Genomic DNA, 20,341 nt, shown 5'->3' on the forward strand with positions numbered 1-20,341 from the left:
AAGGAAACACCCTCCTACTCACAAGCTTGTTTGTGATATCCAAGGGTGGTGCTGACACAAGGTGGGGTACTGGCTGCTGACCCTGGTGAGGACAACCTTTAGAAGTGAGATTCCCTTTAAAAGTGCCAAGTCACTACTAAAGTGGGCAGCACAAGGCTCATGTTGGGGCACATGCCTGTCACCCCAGTACATGGTGGCAGAGCTACCTGAAATTCAGATCCATCTTAAGCTATGACTAATTTTCCAAATGTCAAAAGACAAGAGGCAAGAGAGGGAGAAAATGTAAAACCAACAAAATCTGTGACACTGAAAAAAATCTATAAATAGTACAAAGGCTCCTCACCGACTGGGTCCAACCTTTGACAGTTCTGATTGAAGAACACCAAAGGCAAAGAAAGGCACATTAGCAACGTGTAGTAAATACACACAAATATGAGTGTTGTCGGGCCCTGAACTTCTCTGACACATGTGATGTGTACTTAGAAATGATTTATTTCTCAACAATGTGAATTATCCAAACCAACAGATTGGCAAGTTGCCATGACAGCAATTGGAATAGTATCTATTATATAAACCATAAAAGCCTTTCATTAGAGTGTTTACAGGTAAACCATGGAAGTGCTTACTTGGAAAGGTGCCTATATGTAAAATGTGAGCATGCTTAATCAGGATGGTATTTACAGACAAAACATGCAAGTGCTTCAGACCCAAATGCCTCCATTGCTCATAAAGGACACACAAAGCTAGTGTTACTTTTACCCTGTATCAGATAAAATGAAGAGTGAGACCTTTTGTTTTGTTTTGTTTTGTTTTAGCAAAATTAGGTTAGGTTACTATTTTAAAAACAAAGGCTATAGTACCAACTCCAAGATTTAGCATTGTAGGTGAAATAAATCGCAAACATGGAAACATCTACAGAGGATACATGGGAGAAAATGGATATGAGAAAAAGGCGTAGCCCTCTATTAGCAAAGCTAACTCCATGCAGTTTAGAGGAAACGTCTGTGGTCATTTAGAATTGTGTTTGGTCAAAGTTAGATTAAAGCCTGTAAATCGGCATGTAATAGACATAATCTGCCTATAAATCTTACCAAGTGCAAATCACAAAAACAATGGAATTCTACCACTGAGTTCAGGAAGCCCGGAAAACACATCACCGAAAGTTAGAAGACAAACTTGGAGTGCCATTTAAATGAGATAGCCAGTATAAAGAACAGAAAGAGTAACTTTGCAAAGCATCTCCTTTCGCCAACATATCCATGTCCATCTTTGGTGAGTTAGGTCTGTTCCTGAAACCCAGCACCTGAGATCACAGCTGAAAGCTGAGCTGACTTTAGTGCATGTTTCAGTTGGTGGCACCTGGCCGTTGCTTTTGAGCCTGTGGTAAAGCGGTAGAATGGAGTGTGAGACAGAGGAAGCTGCTCCCTCTTGACAGCCAAGAAGCAGAAGAGAGAGACAAGGGGCCAGCTTCCTTGTTTCCTTTAAGGGCACATCCTAACTTTTCCACTCAGGCCCTGACTCCTAGGTTCTACCATCTCAAAGTCGCAAGCTGAGGGTCAAGTCTGTATAACAAGTGAGCCTGTAAGAGAAAATGTAGCCAAATCACAGCAGTATCTGTCTCTATCTTGGAGACACAATTTAATTTTTTTAAGTATTAGAATTAGACAATTTGTGAAGGAACAGGTCTGCCTCAAGATCGATAAGGTACTAATAGATTTTCCCATTATTCACACACATAACTTAAGAGTAAAATGGGAAAATATTTATTTACCTTAGCAGCAAAATATTGATTATATTTGTTACCTAAAATATAGGATTTAGATATATTTTTATTTATGGAAAGTCATCAAATATTTTGCTGGGTATGGTAACTTATTTCTGTAATCTGAACACGTAAGACTAAGGACAGAGAACTGTCAAGCGTTCATGGCCGGTCGGAACTGCCCAGGGCTCCAGATCAGATATCCATATCCGTAGATAGAGTGGCACTGTCTCAAAGGCAAACAAAGGGGGGAAATGTAAGACTTAGGCAGCCGATGGATTTACCATATCCTGAATAGGAAGGCTCAGGATACATACATATACATTTTTTTAAATTCTCCTTATACATTTCTTTAAATGCAATAGTTAGAACTGTCAACAGAGTTAAGATATAAGAGTGTGTATGTAAAATAATATATTTTGTAGAGAAGCATTCATGCCTGAGGAAAGTGTAATGCCAGGAAGAGTTTAATTTGCCAAATATCTCGATCTAATATAAAAGTTTCAATACTCAGAACAAATTATATTCACAGTGGTTAGTCAGTGGGAAATAACTGAAAATACAGGAGGAAATATTAATAGGAAAGAGTATTATGAAATTCACTGTCATAACTCAACATTTATCTAAAATACAAAGTTTAGCACCTTTATTTTATCATGTATAAAAAAGTCCAAACAGATTAAAATTAAATGCTAAAATGTAATGATATTATATTTGCAGAAAATTTACTATCTATCTATCTATCTATCTATCTATCTATCTATCTATATCTATATATATCTATATCTATCTATCTATCTATCTATATATATATATATATAATCACCTAGGTTGGTGGGAAAATCCAATCCAAAATTGGAAACCAGAAGTTAGAAAAGTTAAAATACCATGTTTATAACACGGAGTCTTAACCGGATAAAGGCAATTACGTCAGAAAAAAAAAATAAGAAAGTAGAAAACTGTCTCCATTATTGATAACAAAATTAACATCTGTACTCTCCTAAGAATATTTTTAACTCATCATAACAAAGAGAAAAATTCAATAGAAAACCTGGCATTTTACAAAAAAGGAAATCTACTAACCCAGAGAGACCTTGGGGACAGGCTCAAATCTCATGGGCAGCACAAGGAATGTGGTAGCAGCAAGTACCTCCTTCCTGAGAGGAAGCAAGACGGGCGTCCAGGTCAGGAGATAGCATCTTCCATAATGTAAGGGCCTCACTGTTTTTTCCTGACTCTTTGTCTACTTAATGCTTTTGCCTGTCCCTGGGAGTGTGTGGAGGAAGAAAGACCAGTGCTCAAGGTCACTACTAGTTCCGTATAAAATTTTACATTGATTATATGTATTACATCTTCGGGAAGAGGAACAGTAGTGTTTGTCGAGGTACACATGTGGAGATCAGAAATCCATCTTGCTATGGAGTCTGTTTTTTCCTTCTCCTGTGTGGATTCTGGAAACTGAACTTAGGATATCAAGCTTGGCATTGAGCATTTTACCTGTTGAGCAGTCTTGCTGGTCCACCCCTGGGCTTCTTAACAAAAGACTGTGGTTTCCAAACTTCACTTGTACATGACAAGAGGAGAGTTGAGGTGCTGGGAGCATCCTTTGGTTAAAAGTATTGTTCTCTTCCATCCATGATTTACCCTTCGGTTGTTCATTTCTTCTTGGCGGAATTCAGTGCACTGGAATTCAAGATGACCCAAGCTAGTATTACTTTTCCTGAAACAATCTCTATTGATAAAAAAGTTGCCAATAACTTTCTAGTTAGATCAGTAAGAAGACCTATGGAAGGAAGAAGGGGGATGTTAAAAAGGCCAGAGTCCAGGCAGGGAAAATAGATCTTAATAATGAATAATTTTCAGGGTAATTTAAGTACAGGACATTTGTAGGGGTTCAGTGCCAGCTTTGGAATTTGCTGCTCACCTGTAACATCATAGTTTAACAGGTGGTCATTATAATAAAGAGAACCCAGCAAGGGCAGTAAGCAGGAATCCAGGTGAAATGCTAATTCCCCAGAGATCTTCCGTGGAGAAGACAGAGAGGGAGGTGGCATTCATCAATGTATACCTGTCTACAGAGCCATCTCTAGAAGAACACAAGGGTAGGCACCAGATCCATCTGCTATGAATATATCATTTGAAGGAACAAATTCACTCCAGAAGAATTTCATGACTCATAAGTATGAACCATGAAACCAGTGGTTTACAGTAATACCCACAAAAGAATTATTTTAGTAGGAACGAGAACCATACACCTGTCCAATACTCAAGTCCCTCCTCCCACCCCCTGCTATCCAAGCACAAGAGAACTTGGGGTGAAACTTCCACAGTGTGCTGAATGTCGGAAAATCTCCCTGATCAAGTTCAGGTTATTTATACAAGAGGAATGATTTGAATGAAGCTAATATGAAAAGTTGCCTACATGCAAACACCCTGATGTAAAGGGTTAGACTCTTCGGCGAACGCTCTCACCTTATAGGATGCTTGTGTTCTCACCACAGGGACATTCCAATGCCTGCAGTCAAGGTGACATGTCTTCATCTGGACTTCATATCAGAAAACCAGGGCAGGGAAGACACCACAGACTCCGGAATCCATAACACTAACGCCAGCTTGTTGCTAATGGCATCTCAGAAACAAATGTAGGAGAGAGACAGGACTTTCTACACAGACTTAGAACAAAATTATCATAAAGGAAGTTGCTGGTGACAAGAGATAATCACCAAGGCCAGTCCTCCTCTAAAGCACTTAGTGAGCAGAATAATAACAATTACTGAAAATTATTAATTGAAATGCATTTGAATGTGTGGATGAGCTTTCATTTAATGATTCGTCGCTGTTGATTAACTGGTATCTATTTTTTTATGCTGCTGATAAATCATGATTACAAAGACTTTGAGGCTACCAGAAAAATAACCTTGAAATGTTAACAATTTTTATTTTATTTTATTGGTGGTGAACTATATTTGCTCATGGAAAGGACAAATGAAAATGCGAATTAACACATGATTTGTATGTGAATGTGAAATATAACTTTCAGTATTGCTTACAAGGTCAATAAAATGGAAATGAAAGTGACAGATTGTTAATAGAGAAGTGATTTAATATACTATGATATATCATCATGAAATATTATGCAGTCACTAGAAATGATTTAAGTCTATAAAAGTTTATCAACAAGGTATCATTAATTTTAAATGTGTGATGCAGAGAGAAATAAAGCCCTATTTGTATAAAGAAAAGAAAAGCCAGTATGCATGAGTGTGTACCAGCCTGTGTATGTATGTATATACATAAAGGTATGCATATGGACACATTATTATTGATGAGTATAGATGCTTGTGTAGAAGAGAGAGAAACGTATATTCACTTGTACAATGTGTACTCATACATCCAATCTTTAATTTTCTTTTATTTTTGTTGTTCTAGACATCAAATTTTGGTGTAAGGCAAAGAACGAAAGTGCTCTAATGAGCTAACTGCAAGCTTCACGAAATCTACTATAGAAGAGTAGATAGCAAAAATAAAAAGAATTTCCAAATAATTAAGGGTCATGTTTATTTAAAATTATAAAGGTTGTTGAATGTATGCTTTTTCATGACTAAAGTAGTGCATAGGGTAATGAGAGACTCTTTGAGATCTATTGATTATTCAAAACCAAAGTATTGCCTGTCTTGGGACCATACTAGATTACCAGCAGTAGCAGGAAAATGGCTGGAACTCTTGATCCATTTGAGGAATCTATGGAGGCAAACCTATAATCTGCTGTGTGTGCACATGAAGACCAAAACTAGAAGGAGAAAGCAGTTTCACCAGCCTGCTAGCCCAGTTAGATCAGGTCAACCAGCTGCTCACTGTCTTCTCCTTCCCCTAGACGAGGACGGGCTTGGCATAAGCATTATTGGAATGGGTGTTGGTGCTGATGCTGGACTGGAGAAGCTGGGGATATTTGTCAAGACAGTGACGGATGGAGGTGCTGCTCAGCGGGATGGCAGGTGAGCTGGCTCCCTTCAGCACTCTTGGATATGCTGTCAAATATAGGCCATCTTAAACTTTTCATTTATTTTAAAAATTAAATTTGATTTTTCCTAACCTGTTTACTTTTTTACTATTCATTATTTATGCTGATCTTAGATCTTTCCTTGGGGAGTTGGGATATTGCTTTAGGATCTGTGTCTTCACCTGTGTTGAAATATGCTGAATATCATTGCTGTTGCCTCTGCTAGAGTCCCTGCCTTTCCTCTTTGGTTGTTCGTTGACAAACCTGGTGAAATAGAGTGTTCCCCCACGCTCCTTCCCAAAAGAATTATACCGACAAATAACTTTCTGAACACATCAGCCAACCCTAGAGTAGCCCATCTTGTAATTTCATGAGCCTGACACTGGCCGGTTCTGAGTCAGTCCCGAAGCCTCTCAGCAACTTGGGAAGCAGGCTGGAGAGCTCCTGAGTCGTGCCACTGTCGCTGTTCTGTGGTGTGCATGGCAACCTGGACTCTTCTTAGCTTCCCCACCATCTTTTCTGGAGCAGGGTGCAGGCTTCTACCTATTGTCCTGGCTTCTCTGTGACAGACTTCCTTTATGTGTTTATCACCTGGACTCCTGATGATAAATTCTCCCTAGATGATGAGTTTTCTTTTCCCCTCTGGAGTATTTTCTACAACCTTTTTCTTCTTGATGCATTCCTGCATGTGTGGGTGTGTATGTGCGTGTGTGTGAGGGTGTGTGTGTGTGTGTGTGTGTGTGTGTGTGTGTGCTTGTGTGCATTTGTATGTATGCATGCTCACACATGATCATGTTTACACAGGCACATGAAAGGAATTAAGGCATGCCATAAATACTGGATTTCTGCTCATAAGTTAATTATGTTGTTACACGTGGTAAGTTTTTTGCGGAAGTATGGCTATGCCTATTACTCTTGTGCCCCTCGAGTTTGAGTTTCCTTTTGGCCTTGGGTTATAGGGTGTAGACTCTCTAGACTAGATACTTAAGCTTCTCCTGCCCACACCCTTGCTTAATAAGGTCATTCTTGTAATTCTTCACAGCTAAGGAAAGCGTTTCAGGCTGTTTCCCTCGTCACTATAAAATGTTAGCATCATTCTTATAATGTTGATTATGTTCAATGCTGGTTTGGGGTCATAAGGAACATGTCTGGGGTGAATGGAAAAGAACCTGAAGACTTTGCAACCCCAACTCTTCCTCCCAGTGTTGCTGGGCACTGACGTTGCCTCCTCTGTAAGCTCTTTAGTTAGGAAAACTTTGTTTACTTAGTTCAGTAAAGCAAGCCTCTTCTTATCACAGGGTTGTTCCTTGTCTGTATGGCTTGATTCCTGAAACTCTCCAGGGGAGCTGCTCTGCCTCTGCTCTGACCATAGAATAAGGATGTACTTGCCTCCTCCTCCTCCTCCTCCTTTTCATCCTCCTCCTCCTCCTCTTCATCCTCCTCCTCATCTTCCTCATCCTCCTCCTCTTCTTCCTTATCATCCTCCTTTTCTTTAAGAACTGACAGCTTTCATCTTTTCACTTAAAGCAAGCCCAGGGTTTTTTTGGGCACACTTTAATTGTCTTCGTCTCTGAGGCACAAGACTGCCTTGTGCTTCCTGGTCAGTGTTATCTACAGCAAGAGTTACTTGAACAGAGGCACTGTGGCACAGTGGGTGACAACAGACAGGACATTCAGTGTGTGTATCTGGCCAGTGGATGGTTCTCATGCTGGCAGGGCAGACGGAGGGAGCAGATTTCATCATATCACTTAACATGACAAGCAGTTTGAAAGTTGGGGGTGTTTATTTCTAGAATTATCCACAATATTCTTTTAGACAGCAGATGATCGTGTCTAATCAAAAGCACAGAGAGTAAGGTAAAGGGATATATCTCTACAGCCTTGGGCCTGTATTTTCTTCATCATTGTCAGAGCAGTGATCTGTACTCGCTGTGTTTTAACTTACTTGCTCCTGCTAATAATGTTAAATTTGCATCTTATTGCTTCTGCTGTATATAAAAGGAAGCTAAAGTTTCCTATGCACAGTTACAGGGAAGTGGTGGAGCCTAACTATAAACTCCACAGTCAGCATCAAGGAGTACATTATAGTTTAACATGAAGTTCATTTTCACAGTCCACTTTAAAGGTGTGTGTGTGTGTGTGTGTGTGTGTGTGTGTTTGTAACTTAGATTTTTTTTTGCCATATTTTTGATCTCAAGATAGGGATCATATCAACATTCTTATATATAAATTATCAGGAACATCTCTGATTATTTTGAAACCAATCCCTAGGACTAGAGTTACTATAGTGCTGTGTATTACATGTGAAATGCTTTAGAAACATGTTGCTAAAGTGCTCTTTAGAAGAATGATTCAGTTAGTGCTCCCCTGGGCAGAACTCCCAAATAGCTCCCGCTGTACCCCATTTAGACTGAATATTGTCATATAACAAAATCTTTAATAATGTGAATACCATGATGTAATTGCTCTTCAATATTTAACTTTTCTTAAGCACTTGTTCTTAACATTTTTTAAAATTCTTTTACTTCATGTGCATGTACGTTTGCCTGTGCAGTGCATGTACGTTTGCCTGTGCAGTGCATGTACGTTTGCCTGTGCAGTGCATGTATGTTTGCCTGTGCAGTGCATGCATGCAGCTCCTCACAGAAGCTAAAAAGCCTTGTGTTTCCTGGAAAGGGGTTTGGGCGCTGGGAACTGAGCCAAGGGCATCTCCGAAAGTGAGTATTTTCAGCTGCGGAAGCGCATCTTCGGCCCTTTTCTTTGGGCCTTTTAAAAGGTTCCCTGATCATCTGTATTTCTACTTTTTAAAAACAAAGTCTTTGCTCTGCTATTTGTTGTCATTGCTTTCTTTCATCTGAGAGCGCTACTCAGCAGTGTTTCCGTGGGAATCTGCAGAAGTGGCCCACACCAACCATGTCTGCTGTTTAACCGACAGATCTCTTCCCTGCCTCTCCATTTTGCCACCAAAATGATTAAATACAACTAACAAAATTAATGTGGGACTCTAACCTTAAAACACGTTAAGGTCTCTACTTACTCACTACTTGTAACGTTATTTCAAAATTGTTCAAAAACTATGGCCTCCTGTGTTTTCTTTTTAGTCCTCTTGTTTATTTTTAATGACTGTCTAGGAAAAACTCTCAAATTCGTGTTTCTAGCACGGAACACATACAATCTATTTGACAATCTGATTTCTATCTCAAGTCCAACATAAAAGACACAGAATTCTGTTTTCCCTTTTCTGTTTTCTTTAATTAGACCAGAAGCCAGTATTTTATGTATTGACACAATTCTACATTCTTTTCATGTAAAATTGACAATTCATCTTTTATCTTCATTTATTTCACCTGTACATTCTCACAATATTGTGTATCCACAAGGTTCGGGTTCTTTAGTTCATGGTCTAGGTCCTATCCGTAAGCCTGATTTTGAATCTATACACTGGTATCTGTAAGGTTTCTTTAAGCTGACTGTCCCCAGTTTTTTGTCCCATGTGTCCTTTAAAAAAACAGTATTGTGTTTTGTGACCTTGGGAACAGCAATGCCTGTTAGTTTTCTCTTCATTTGGGAAGGTTGAGTCCCTATGTGGTAGCTGTCTTCCTTGACCTTCCATTACCCAGACTACAGTGTATTGAGGTGTGCATTCTGAAGATCTGAGAAGGCTCTGACTTAACTTTGGCTGTTTGTTTCCTAGTCTTTGAAGGCACTACATACCTTAGTTACACTAGCTTCCAGATCTAACTAAGGAGTAATTCTGACAGTAATTTGTGGTCAAAATATCAAGGTCTTCTACCAAATAGGAAGTCAGGAAATTGGATCAGAAGCATGGGAATTAACATTACAGAAATAGAACTGTATTGATGCCCCACAGAGGTGGGTGCCATGTGGACACTTTTTACAATAGGCACAGGATTATTGATATGCAGCTAATGCAGTTTAGGCTTAGAATAATTTAATCTTTCTAAAGGTAGGCTCCTTTCTCACCTCCACCTGGAGTGTAGAACACGCTTCTAAGTATTTTTATGTCACGCTGGGTATAGTCAGTTTTATTGCCACGGTCCCTCTCTCATAGCACGCTCTCCCTAGTTAGTTACTGCTTTTGCTGGCTTGTGGACTGGAGGATACTTGCCACCAACGCTTGGAGACTTGAAGTTGTGCTCACTTGTCTCTGTCTTCAGTCCTTCCTCTGTTGGTTTTATGTTTATTATTTATTTAAGATAGGGGTCTTGCCACGTTGTCCTCAAAATCCTGCTGTCAAGTGAACTCTTCTGCCTCAGTCTCCAGAGTAATAATTGTTTCTGGATTGTGGAACCAGTCCCAAATTCAGTTTATCTTTGCAGTTACCATTTTGTCTTGTGTCAGTGTGACACGCAACATGAATTTGGGGACATGGAGGTCTCTTGTGAGACTTCTTGTGTACACTGGAGCATCCCTGACCGCCCCTAGATGTATTCTCTCAAGAATGGGATTCTGGTCTCATCTCAGAATCTGAAAGCAAATGTGGTCACGATTTCTAAGACTCCATGGAGAGCCAGCAGAGGTGGTTTGTCCTCTGAAATGGTGTGTGAAGAAGTACTCTTTCAGCTAGATTTATTTAAAAATAAAAACTTCTTAAACTAAAATAGTTTTATCATTGGTAGAATATGAGTTTATTATACAAAAGATATTGACTGTTACAGTATGTCAGCAATAAGTAAATAAAATTTGAAATTAATAGAAATAACATATTATCTCTCAAAAATCAAGTCCATATAAACAAAATTTAGGGTCTGGTAAAGGTCTAAAATTCTAGTAAAAAGATCAATTAAAGGTAAATAAATGGAGTTATATTTATGATCATAGGTAGGAAAAGTCGCATCAGGCTGTGAATTCTTAGTTTTATCTGTGTATCCAATGACATCCCAGTGGATAATCTTGTGAGTTATTTTGTGGCTGTTTTAGCTCCTTCCATTGTTGTGAAAAAACACCTGCACAGAAGCAACTCAAGGAAGCAAAGATTTATCAATCTCACAGTGCCAGGGACACAGAGTCCATCCCAGAGGGAAGAAGGGCATAAAGCAAGCTGGCTGGGCACATGTCTTTCTCACTCAGGATGTGTGGCCAGGATCTTAAACATCCAAGCCTGCCTTCCTCCAGCAGGGTTTTCCACATTGCCATCTGGGGACCTAGGGTCCAAGCACAGGAACCTATGAAGGATATTTTACATCCTGACCATAACCGTGACTATGAAAGAATGGGCTAGGATAATTTATATGGAAAGAAACAAGATTGAAAATAGTACACTCAGCCATGGAGGATAAGAAAAAAGTTAGAAGGGGACATGATCTGACTTCAAGATTTTCCTCTAAAGCTTCAAGAATGACGAACATGTGGTCTTCCACCCCAGCCGTTATCATCATCCTCTGTAGCCCAGAACCAAAATGCCAAAAACCAGAGTCCGGGTTGGGGGAGTACAATGTGCAGAAGGAGAGAAACACGTCTGTTGTTTCCACGTCATTCTGTGGGCGCTGGGCTTCAGCACCGAGCCCCTCCGTAGCGCCACGGTTTGACCGGCTCCGCGGTCACTTCAGTGTGTGATGTTCAAATACAGGAGAACACCGAGGAATTTCAAAGATGACTTTTATAAATATAGAATGCAGAAGTCAAAGATTCGATTCGGCTCCGAATCCTTTCAGAAAGCAGTGAGATAGTCAGTGTGATTGGGGAGTGTTTGGGGAGCTCATACCTCTGTAAGGGGAGGAGTAGCTTCTGCCTGCACTTCCCTACCTGCCTTGGTCCTTCCTTAGGGCACCTGCCTCCTCTGCATTTTCTAAGGAACTGGGTAGGCAGTGCAAAGAATTACCTTAGGGAAAAAGAATCTTTTTCTGTAAAGAATTACTTTAGGGAAAAAAGTCTGATTCAAATATCGCACAGTTGCTCAGGTTTTATGAACTGGAAATCAGGTGAGTATGTTATCAATTTCATACCAGCTTGTTCTGTGCCCACAGTATTTTATTATGAGGACTAAAAAGTTGCATATATGAAACATGTGTGTATTTAGAAGCATTTAGATATTAATCAATATTAATATAATACACATCTCAGAAGCATGCATACAGAAACACACATTTAAGTATGTATATATACATGAGCATTCAATTGCACACATGTGAGTATTGCATACACTGAAACAATTGATTGAAATATTGAAGCAATTGACTCCTGAGGTTTTCCTGAGGGAGGACAGCAGTGACAGAGACTAGGTGTTAGGCACAAAGGATATTTCAGTTGTATCTGTTCCATTTGGTTAGGTTAGATCTGCATGCGATACAATCATTCCCTCTTAAGAGCACGTGTGATAAACTGAATCTTCTCAGGATCGCTTTGCCAACTTTCAGTGTAGCTTTTATTTGTTGCAATGTCCACATGTGTACATACATTTTTTTATGTTCACGTGGGTGTTGCACATGTGTCTGTCTGTGCATGCAGATGCTAAGGGATCCACTTCAAGTTTGTTCCTCTGATAATGTCTGTCTTCTCTTGACTGGGTAGCTCTGGCCTTTCACAGTTTCCAGGTGTTAAGTTCAGGTCCCTGTATTTAGAAGGAAAGCCCTGCACTAACTGAGCATCTCTTTAGTTTTCATAGCACTGTTTTGAAGGTCAGTATCTTGACTAACAATCGCCTGTGGTCTGGCATATATTGTGGGTAAGGCTAGAATCAGTGAGAATGCCTTACAAGCAAGTCTTGGGTTGTTACTTGCCTGGACAGTCACTGTGGATGCTGGTTTCTCTTTCTCCAGGATCCAAGTCAATGACCAGATTGTGGAAGTGGATGGAATCAGCCTGGTGGGGGTCACACAGAATTTTGCTGCAACTGTTCTGCGGAATACCAAGGGCAACGTCAGGTAAATCTGAGGCTTTCTAATGGGCAACTTGATGCTGTACTTTTATAGATGGCAATTTCCCTGTAAATATTTATAGTTACAACTGAAATTTTGTCTGATTATTAAAACAGTGAACACCTCTGTTGCTCGGTCATGTGCCTGACTGTTAGCCCAGTAGGGATTGCCAGAGAGATGGAATTCCTTGTCAGCACCTCAGTAAATATTAATTTCCTTCTCAATTTTTTTTTTAACAAAACCACCTTAGGAACAACTGAAATTGAAATGGTTCTTCACGTGCCAGTGGCATGAACTATTAGACAAGCAGGCTGAATGATTTTACGCAATGTGTTGTAAAAATCTGTGTACTGTTATTTTAAGAGTCAGGCAGGATCTCTGATGAATTGTACTTCTCAACTTTAATAGGACAGAGGCTGCAGACCTTGAGATTACTATCTAGTGCTCTGCTTGTGACAATTATGACTCTTAACCAAGAAAGCCATTTTGAGCCAACTCTGGTTAAGCTTCGGAATCAGTTTTAATTGATTAGTTTACTTTTTTGGCTGTTTTATTATTTCATTTATTGTATGTCTTACACTTTGCCAAAATCTCATGATGAACACCCTAAGGAGACGGTATTGAGTGAGTGTAACGGTGATAACAGCACAGGGCTCTCCTTATCAAAAGAAGCTGCCAATTATTCTGAGCACGCTCCCTGAAGCAGTAGGGAAACAACACATGTTGAAACATGATGGCGACTTTTAAAAACACTAACAGAGACCAAGATGAAGACCCTGTCTCAGCTGTGACTCTCTGAATAAGAATGGCCCCAATAAGCTCAAATGTTTGAATATTTGGTAATTAGGGAGTGGCACTACTTGAGAGGGATTAGAAGGTCAGGCCTTGTCAGAAGAATGTCACTGGGGTGGGCGTTGGGGGGATTTAAAAGCCCAAGCCAGTCCTAGTATCTCTCTCTTCCTGTGGAAGATGTCTGCTAATATTGGTATAGAACTCCCAGCACCGTGTCAGCCTGTGGGCAGCCATGCCTCCTGCCAGGATACTGGGCTAACCCTCTGAAACTGGAAGCAAGACCCCAACTGAGTGCTTCCTTTGTAAGAGTTGCCTTGGCTGTGGCATCTCTTCACAGCAATAGAACAGTAGCTAAGACAAAAGCCATTGCTCAATAAAGAAAATCCCCAATTTCTAATACATATTTGAATCAACTACTCAATTCTTTACCACTAAATATCAGTGCACCTTACCATTCCAGTGTTTTGTGAAGTAAAAAAGTTCAAGAAGGGTTAAAGATCAGTTTTCTTCCTCTTAAGCTTCTAATGTGGAGCCGACTAGGTTGGTAACCCATGTGCAGGCCTCACCTCATCTGGAAGTGATATAAAGGAGGTAATGAGATGCGCAGACAAGACCGACATGGGCCACTCACGTGCTCTGTATTTGGAATTTGTAAAATTCTTCCGGAAGTGGTCAGGAAAAAAAGCTCAGGGGCACTGTCTGCCCAGCCAGCATGAAGCCTTGAGTATCGTCTCCACTATGCAAAAGATGACTGAGCTGCTCGTGTGATTTATATTTCATATATAACTGGTAAAAAGAAACAAAATCTACTGAACATACATTTGAAAATAAATTTTATCCTAAAAGGTTGCCAAAAGAAAAGAAAAGGAAAGAAATACCACACACCAAGATAAACCTTAGCCAAAGCCCTGTATATTGTAAGGATTTTCTGTATCTTTGTAACAGCCAATCAGAACAGAAGCCATGGGGCGTCCCACTGCATTTTATTCTTTCACTATCAAATACATTTTATAACCTTATCCATCACCTAAAACAAAAAAACCCATGACAAAGTTAGAACTAGAAAATATATTTAGTTTTATGTCAGTTTTCATATCCCTTCCATGACCAGCATTCAACCCTTCCCTGATATCTAACTCCTTTAAATCAGTTATTTTACGCTTTTCCTGTGCTTAGCTGAAAATCTGTTTTTAGATATGTGATTAATGGGACAGTGGGCACAGTAAACATGTAAATACATCGGCCATGGAGTCAGGATGCATCATCTACATTCAGAGCATCTTGACATATTTCAAGACACAAACCACCAAGCTTCTATACTTTCATGGAATTTTATTATCAAAGACATTTTTTTTCTGTTCTAGATGCTTTTAACACTTAAAACGTGCTATTTTTAAATACCCATATCAGTAATCCATAACTGAAATAAGCATGGCAAATTTGACATCTCATGTCGAATTCTGCATTTCGTATGTACATATCGATGAACTCAGTTAACATAGGCAGAAACATGTAGAGAGGTAACCCGACTGTTACATCTGTTTTCCTATAAGTTAGTCTTCTTGTGATTTTAGGTATCTCAGTCCTTTTTTGTGTGTGATATAGTTTAGTCTTCATCATTCCTTCAGTCATATGAGACTAGACACTAATTTTCATGAGGCAAAGAGACTGTTGTTTCCACTTCTGCATGGTTTTACTCTGGGTCATACTTAGAAGAGTGCTAATCTGTTAAAAGAAATTTCTACCGTTTGTACTTGCTGGTACTTGAAGCTTTAAAGATGTGTATAACCACGGGCCTTTGCTGTGGCTCAGAAAAGCTGCCTAAATGAATGGGCATATGTAGTTTAACACATTTAAAAGTGAAACCATTTTATGAGATCAATTATCTCTCTTAGAGGATTCTAAATCATTTCCATTTCATTAAACCTTAAGGTGATTCTTCATCTAAACTAGCAACACACAAATGGTGCATTATGTTAAACCACATGAACAAATTCAGAAAGCTATGCTGGTAAGCAACAGTGCCCTTAGGAATTACAGTGCTACTTTCTTGTAAAGTGTTGGGTGGTCTTTATTTTCTATGAATATTTTATAGTGCATTACTTGTTCATATCAGCTTTATCATAAATAATTCGGATTAGAAGTGGTGATTTTTTAAAGGTAGAAACATAGCATATTAAAATTTTGAATTACAATTTGTGATAACCTAATTCATCACTGCAATATATTATGTTTAGGCTTGTGTTACTTTTACAATTTTCCATGTAAAAAAAAAATCACAAGATTTTATTAAGACCTTAATTCATATTGAGAATTGCCAGTAATGATTCAGATATTTGACAAGAAGACAAGGTTCCAATCTCATTTTCTCTGTAAAGTACATTGAGAGAATTTTCTAAGAAAGCATTTCTTCATTTTTAGTAAATACTCTTACACCTCAAGATCTGACCATGTAATTTTCGAAGGAAGGTAAAGAATACTTGTCTTAAATGATCAATGCAAATGAGAGAAAATTCCACAAGGCTCCACCCCTAGTTAAGGAGCTTTAGGCAGCCACTAGTTGCTGAGGAAGAAAGAATCAGTTTTCCCGAGGAACAAGACCCCTAATGGATTTTCCACACCTACATGACCAAAAATAGTTAGACTCAGTAGACATAGGTTTGAGTGTATGTGTCTGTGTGTGTGTACTATCTGTTAAACAATGATTATAGAGAATCAACTGGTCATGAAGTCAAGAGGAGCTGCAGAAATGATATAAATACAGTATACTCCTATATCAAATACTTTTAAAAACATTATAACCAATGGGATAAATAAAATGAATCTGAATTCTATTTTCACCTTGATCCTGCATATTCATTAGCATGTATTTTTCAACGACTCTGTCACCATGGTAAGATGAGGATAATCTTTGTGAGTCTGAGGCCAGCCTGGTCTATAGTGTGAATTATAAGCCAGCCACAGCTAAACAGTGAGACCATATCTCAAAAACAAACAATAAAACGACAGCGATACACGAAAAGGACTGGAGATATGGCTAAGTGGTTAAGAACAGTTGGTTCTCCTTCAAAGGACTGGAGTTTAGTTCCCAGTACTCAATGATGACTTACACCCACCCACCTTACAATAACTCCGGTTCCACGAGGTATGATGGACTTTGTGAGCAACTAGAGCATACATTGTGCACACATATCTATGTATATGTACATATAGCATTCAAACACAATAAATCTCTTTAAAAGCACACATAAAAAATTCAGTCTAGGCTTGTCTAAACCTGCTGTTCTAAGATGTTTAGATTTCCTTTTAGTGTCTGAGATTTATATGAGACACAGTATTTGATAAACATGTATTTACCAAAACATAATAAATTCACACATTAATATTATTTTAAGACAAATATTATCTTATCATAGAGATCATATTATCTCTTAGTTAAATCATCCTGTGTATTTTTTGGCAATCCAGAGATCACATTTTATAATAAAAAGGAAAAATAGCAAAGATACTGTCAAATTCTTTAACCATGTGAAGACAAACACAAAAGATGGAAAGAAGTCTGTGGTGCGTTGAGTAGGTTTGGCCCCCTTAGACTCATTTGTTTCAGTTTGCTTGATCTTTGGGAAGTGTCACAATTAGGAGGTATGGCCTAGCTAAAATAGGTGTGGCCTTTTTGGAGGAAGTGTGTCACTCTGTAGGACACCAAGTGCTCAAGCTCTGCCCAATTCAGAAGTGCATCCCCTCCCGGCTGCCTTTACATCAACATGTAGAACTCTCAGCTCCTTCTCCAGCACCATGTCTGCCTGTGGGATGCCATGATGATAATGGACTGAACCTCAGAAATCGTAAGCCAGCCCCAATTAAATGGTTTTCTTTATAAGAGTCGCCTTTGTCCTGATATCTCTTCACAGACACAAAACAAAATCAAATGTGTTTCTTCATCGAGGATACAGTCTTACATATGTACAGAAAACTCATAGAAAGGGTGATTCAGTTTCGCTACATTGCAGAAGACAAGGCCAATATTTATGATTCAATTATATTTTAACATTCTACAATTTTAAAAAAAATCACAAACCTCTTGGAGATAAAACAAAACTTGGTTAAAATCTTGGATCTGAGAAAGTAACGATTAAGTAAAGACAGACATGTCCCATGTTCATGGATTAGATGAGCTCATATTGTCAAGATGCCTTTTCAAAGTAACTCCAGAACAAATCCCAGTGGGTACTGGTTTTTCTGGGAAAGTTGGGAGGAGGATTATAAAGTATACATGCAAATGCAGAGGAAAGACAGCAGAGGTCATAAACTCGGCATTCACTTCCAACGTTTACTGTATAACAGCCATGGAGGCGTTCTATTGCTAGAATTTAAACACAGCATGGAACAGACTGCAAAGTCCAGAGATCACCCAACAAATGTAGAATCAACTTGTTTGCAACAGTGCAGTCACGTAATTCAATATTTGTAAAGAACAGTCTTCTTAACAAATGGTGTTGAAATCACTTGCTGTTTGGAAAAGAGAGAGACCAGCCTTGTGACACATTATGCTTGAAAATTAAATTTAACTTTAAGAAAGAATTTAAAATTTAAAAAAATAGGAAAAATTGAATCATAAAGTGGCAAAAATCTTAGGACTTAGAATTGACTAAAAAACACAATTTATTTTTTATGTTATTCAGCAGCTTGTTCATTGAAAGCCACTCAGTAAGCCTTCAACAGTTGTGTGTTTATCCTCGGTTGACAAATAGCCACTGGGAAGCTTTGACAACTTCGTCACATTCCCTGTGGTATTGTTGATGGTCATTGTTGAAACAGACACCAACAGCTGTTTAAAAACATCCTAGACATAATTTGGAAAGCTGAGATGGGAAAGCATAAACTGGGAGATGATAATAGATTAAACACATAAGTACTATGTATACATTTTATGTGTATACATATCTCTAGGATATGTAGACAATAACATGTACCAGAACATGTTGAGTCATTTCACCTCAATCATAGAAATAAAGGACAATTAGAAATAAACAAAACTTTTGAAAGAAAGTATTTCATGAAAGAAGAGATTTGAGTGGTAAACTGAAAGGATGGACCACTGTCCTGAAAACAGTGGCATCAACAGACAGCCAGGAGAATGGTCAACCCTTCAAAAGGTGGCTGTACTGGGTATGGGTGAGGATGTGCAGCAAATGTGGTTCTTGTTCTCTGTGAGGTGACTATGACATGGTACCTAATTCTCTACAAGACAACTTGGCAACTGTTTGAAAAGTTGTGCATCCATTTACCTTCTTACTCAACTCTATTATTAGTAATTTGTTAAGGGAGAGTGAAAACATGTCTGAAAAGGCTCCCATCCAAGTACTTATACTGATGACTTGATGCATATTATCCAAAATCCATCTCATTGCAGAATTATGAATAGAAGGATATGTCTTCCAAATGTATATCATGTGGAGTAAAACATTCATTATACACGGCACCTCCGTTTGTTGAAACTTCAGAAGACTAATGAGGAATCAGGGTGACAAAGTTCTCTGAAGAGCAGTATGAGCAAATGTTTTAGGTTGATTCACAGTCACCGTATTTTCATTGATATAATGATCACTGGCCTATGTGTTTGCCATTTTTATTGAACCATTTCAAATGGATGTATCTTCCTCTGTGTGAATTCTATCTGACAGAGAAAATATGTAGGCTCCTACTTACAGTTGACTGCCAACAGTAAATGAAATAACGAACAATGAGCTTACATCAAAACCATAGGGAAGCATTTGGGAAAAGCAACTAAGATCCAAAGTTTTGGTCTTCAGTGTCCATATGAAGAAAATGGTCATCTCTGTTATTTAAGATTGACTAAAATAGCACCCTATATTCAAGGGATGTGTATCAGTTAGGTACAGAAAAGACTAAGTGTGACATTTCAAATAATGATGCTCATATCTAGGAACTATATATTATAGACATGTTATTTGCATTTTTAGAAAAATTAAAATCATATATTAATATGAAAGTAATATTTAAAAAACACATTCTACTGACAAGTGCTGATCATAGACAACATGGCTTACAGAACATTAATATTTTTACACCTTCTTATTTTTACTAAATGTCTTACAAGATTGTTATCAATTCTTGAGTCATCCTCTTTTTCATGCATGCACACACGTGCACATACACACACATCACAGAACTCTTTCTATTTCTCCTGCTTGTGACAAAGGATGTAGTAAACTTATCAGCCACCCAATGCAGAATCTATTGTTTTCAGGCAGTATCTATCTATCTATCTATCTATCTATCTATTTATTTATTTATTTATTTATTTGCAATACTGTGGGACACTGTTATAGAAATATTTTAGGTTGTCATAGGGCACAGGAAACAATGTTTCCTTTTCTTAAGTCATTAATTGTGTGAAGTATTGCAGAATAGATTACATCTGTCATGTCTTTCCTGAGGGTGTTATTTCTTCATGGACAGTCCTTTATTGCCACCCTTGTCCTTTGCTTAGCTGTGTGGGTAAAGTCGCTTCCCTTGCTGAGTAACCCTTAGCTGTACCAAGTGCATGGGCCGTAGTATTTCTTAGACTAAGTTGCCTGCTGCAAGCTCAAGTGTGACCACTTTCACCAGCTGTTGAGTTGTGACTGTACTATATTAGTTTCTGTTAACCTTCCCACAGATTCGTTATTGGCCGAGAAAAGCCAGGACAAGTCAGTGAAGTGGCCCAATTGATCAGCCAGACCCTGGAACAAGAGAGACGACAGAGGGAGCTGCTTGAGCGCCACTATGCCCAGTATGATGCTGACGACGACGAGGTAGGGACCACTGCTCTTCCTCCCCTGCACATCCCACATGCTGCCCCTATGTCCCAGGCTCTTTGTTGCTTCTGAAGGAAGGTGTCTTCTA

At 38.8% G+C, this 20,341-nt stretch overlaps 1 protein-coding gene across 3 annotated transcripts in view; it reads left to right on the plus strand.

The window, feature by feature from the left end:
- Positions 1–20,341, plus strand: part of PPP1R9A (protein phosphatase 1 regulatory subunit 9A) — a gene marked incomplete at both ends in the record, with an annotated part of 233,371 nt that overhangs the window by 138,221 nt on the left and 74,809 nt on the right. For all 3 annotated transcript variants that reach the window (XM_080936475.1, XM_080936476.1, XM_080936477.1), the window contains 3 exons: positions 5,637–5,757; positions 12,542–12,646; positions 20,115–20,250. In XM_080936475.1, the coding sequence (XP_080792601.1) occupies positions 5,637–5,757; positions 12,542–12,646; positions 20,115–20,250 (362 nt within the window). The remainder of the gene's footprint in view (positions 1–5,636; positions 5,758–12,541; positions 12,647–20,114; positions 20,251–20,341) is intronic.

The sequence above is a fragment of the Micromys minutus genome, assembly GCF_963924665.1.
Source record: "Micromys minutus genome assembly, chromosome: 23".
Classification (NCBI taxonomy): domain Eukaryota; kingdom Metazoa; phylum Chordata; class Mammalia; order Rodentia; family Muridae; genus Micromys; species Micromys minutus.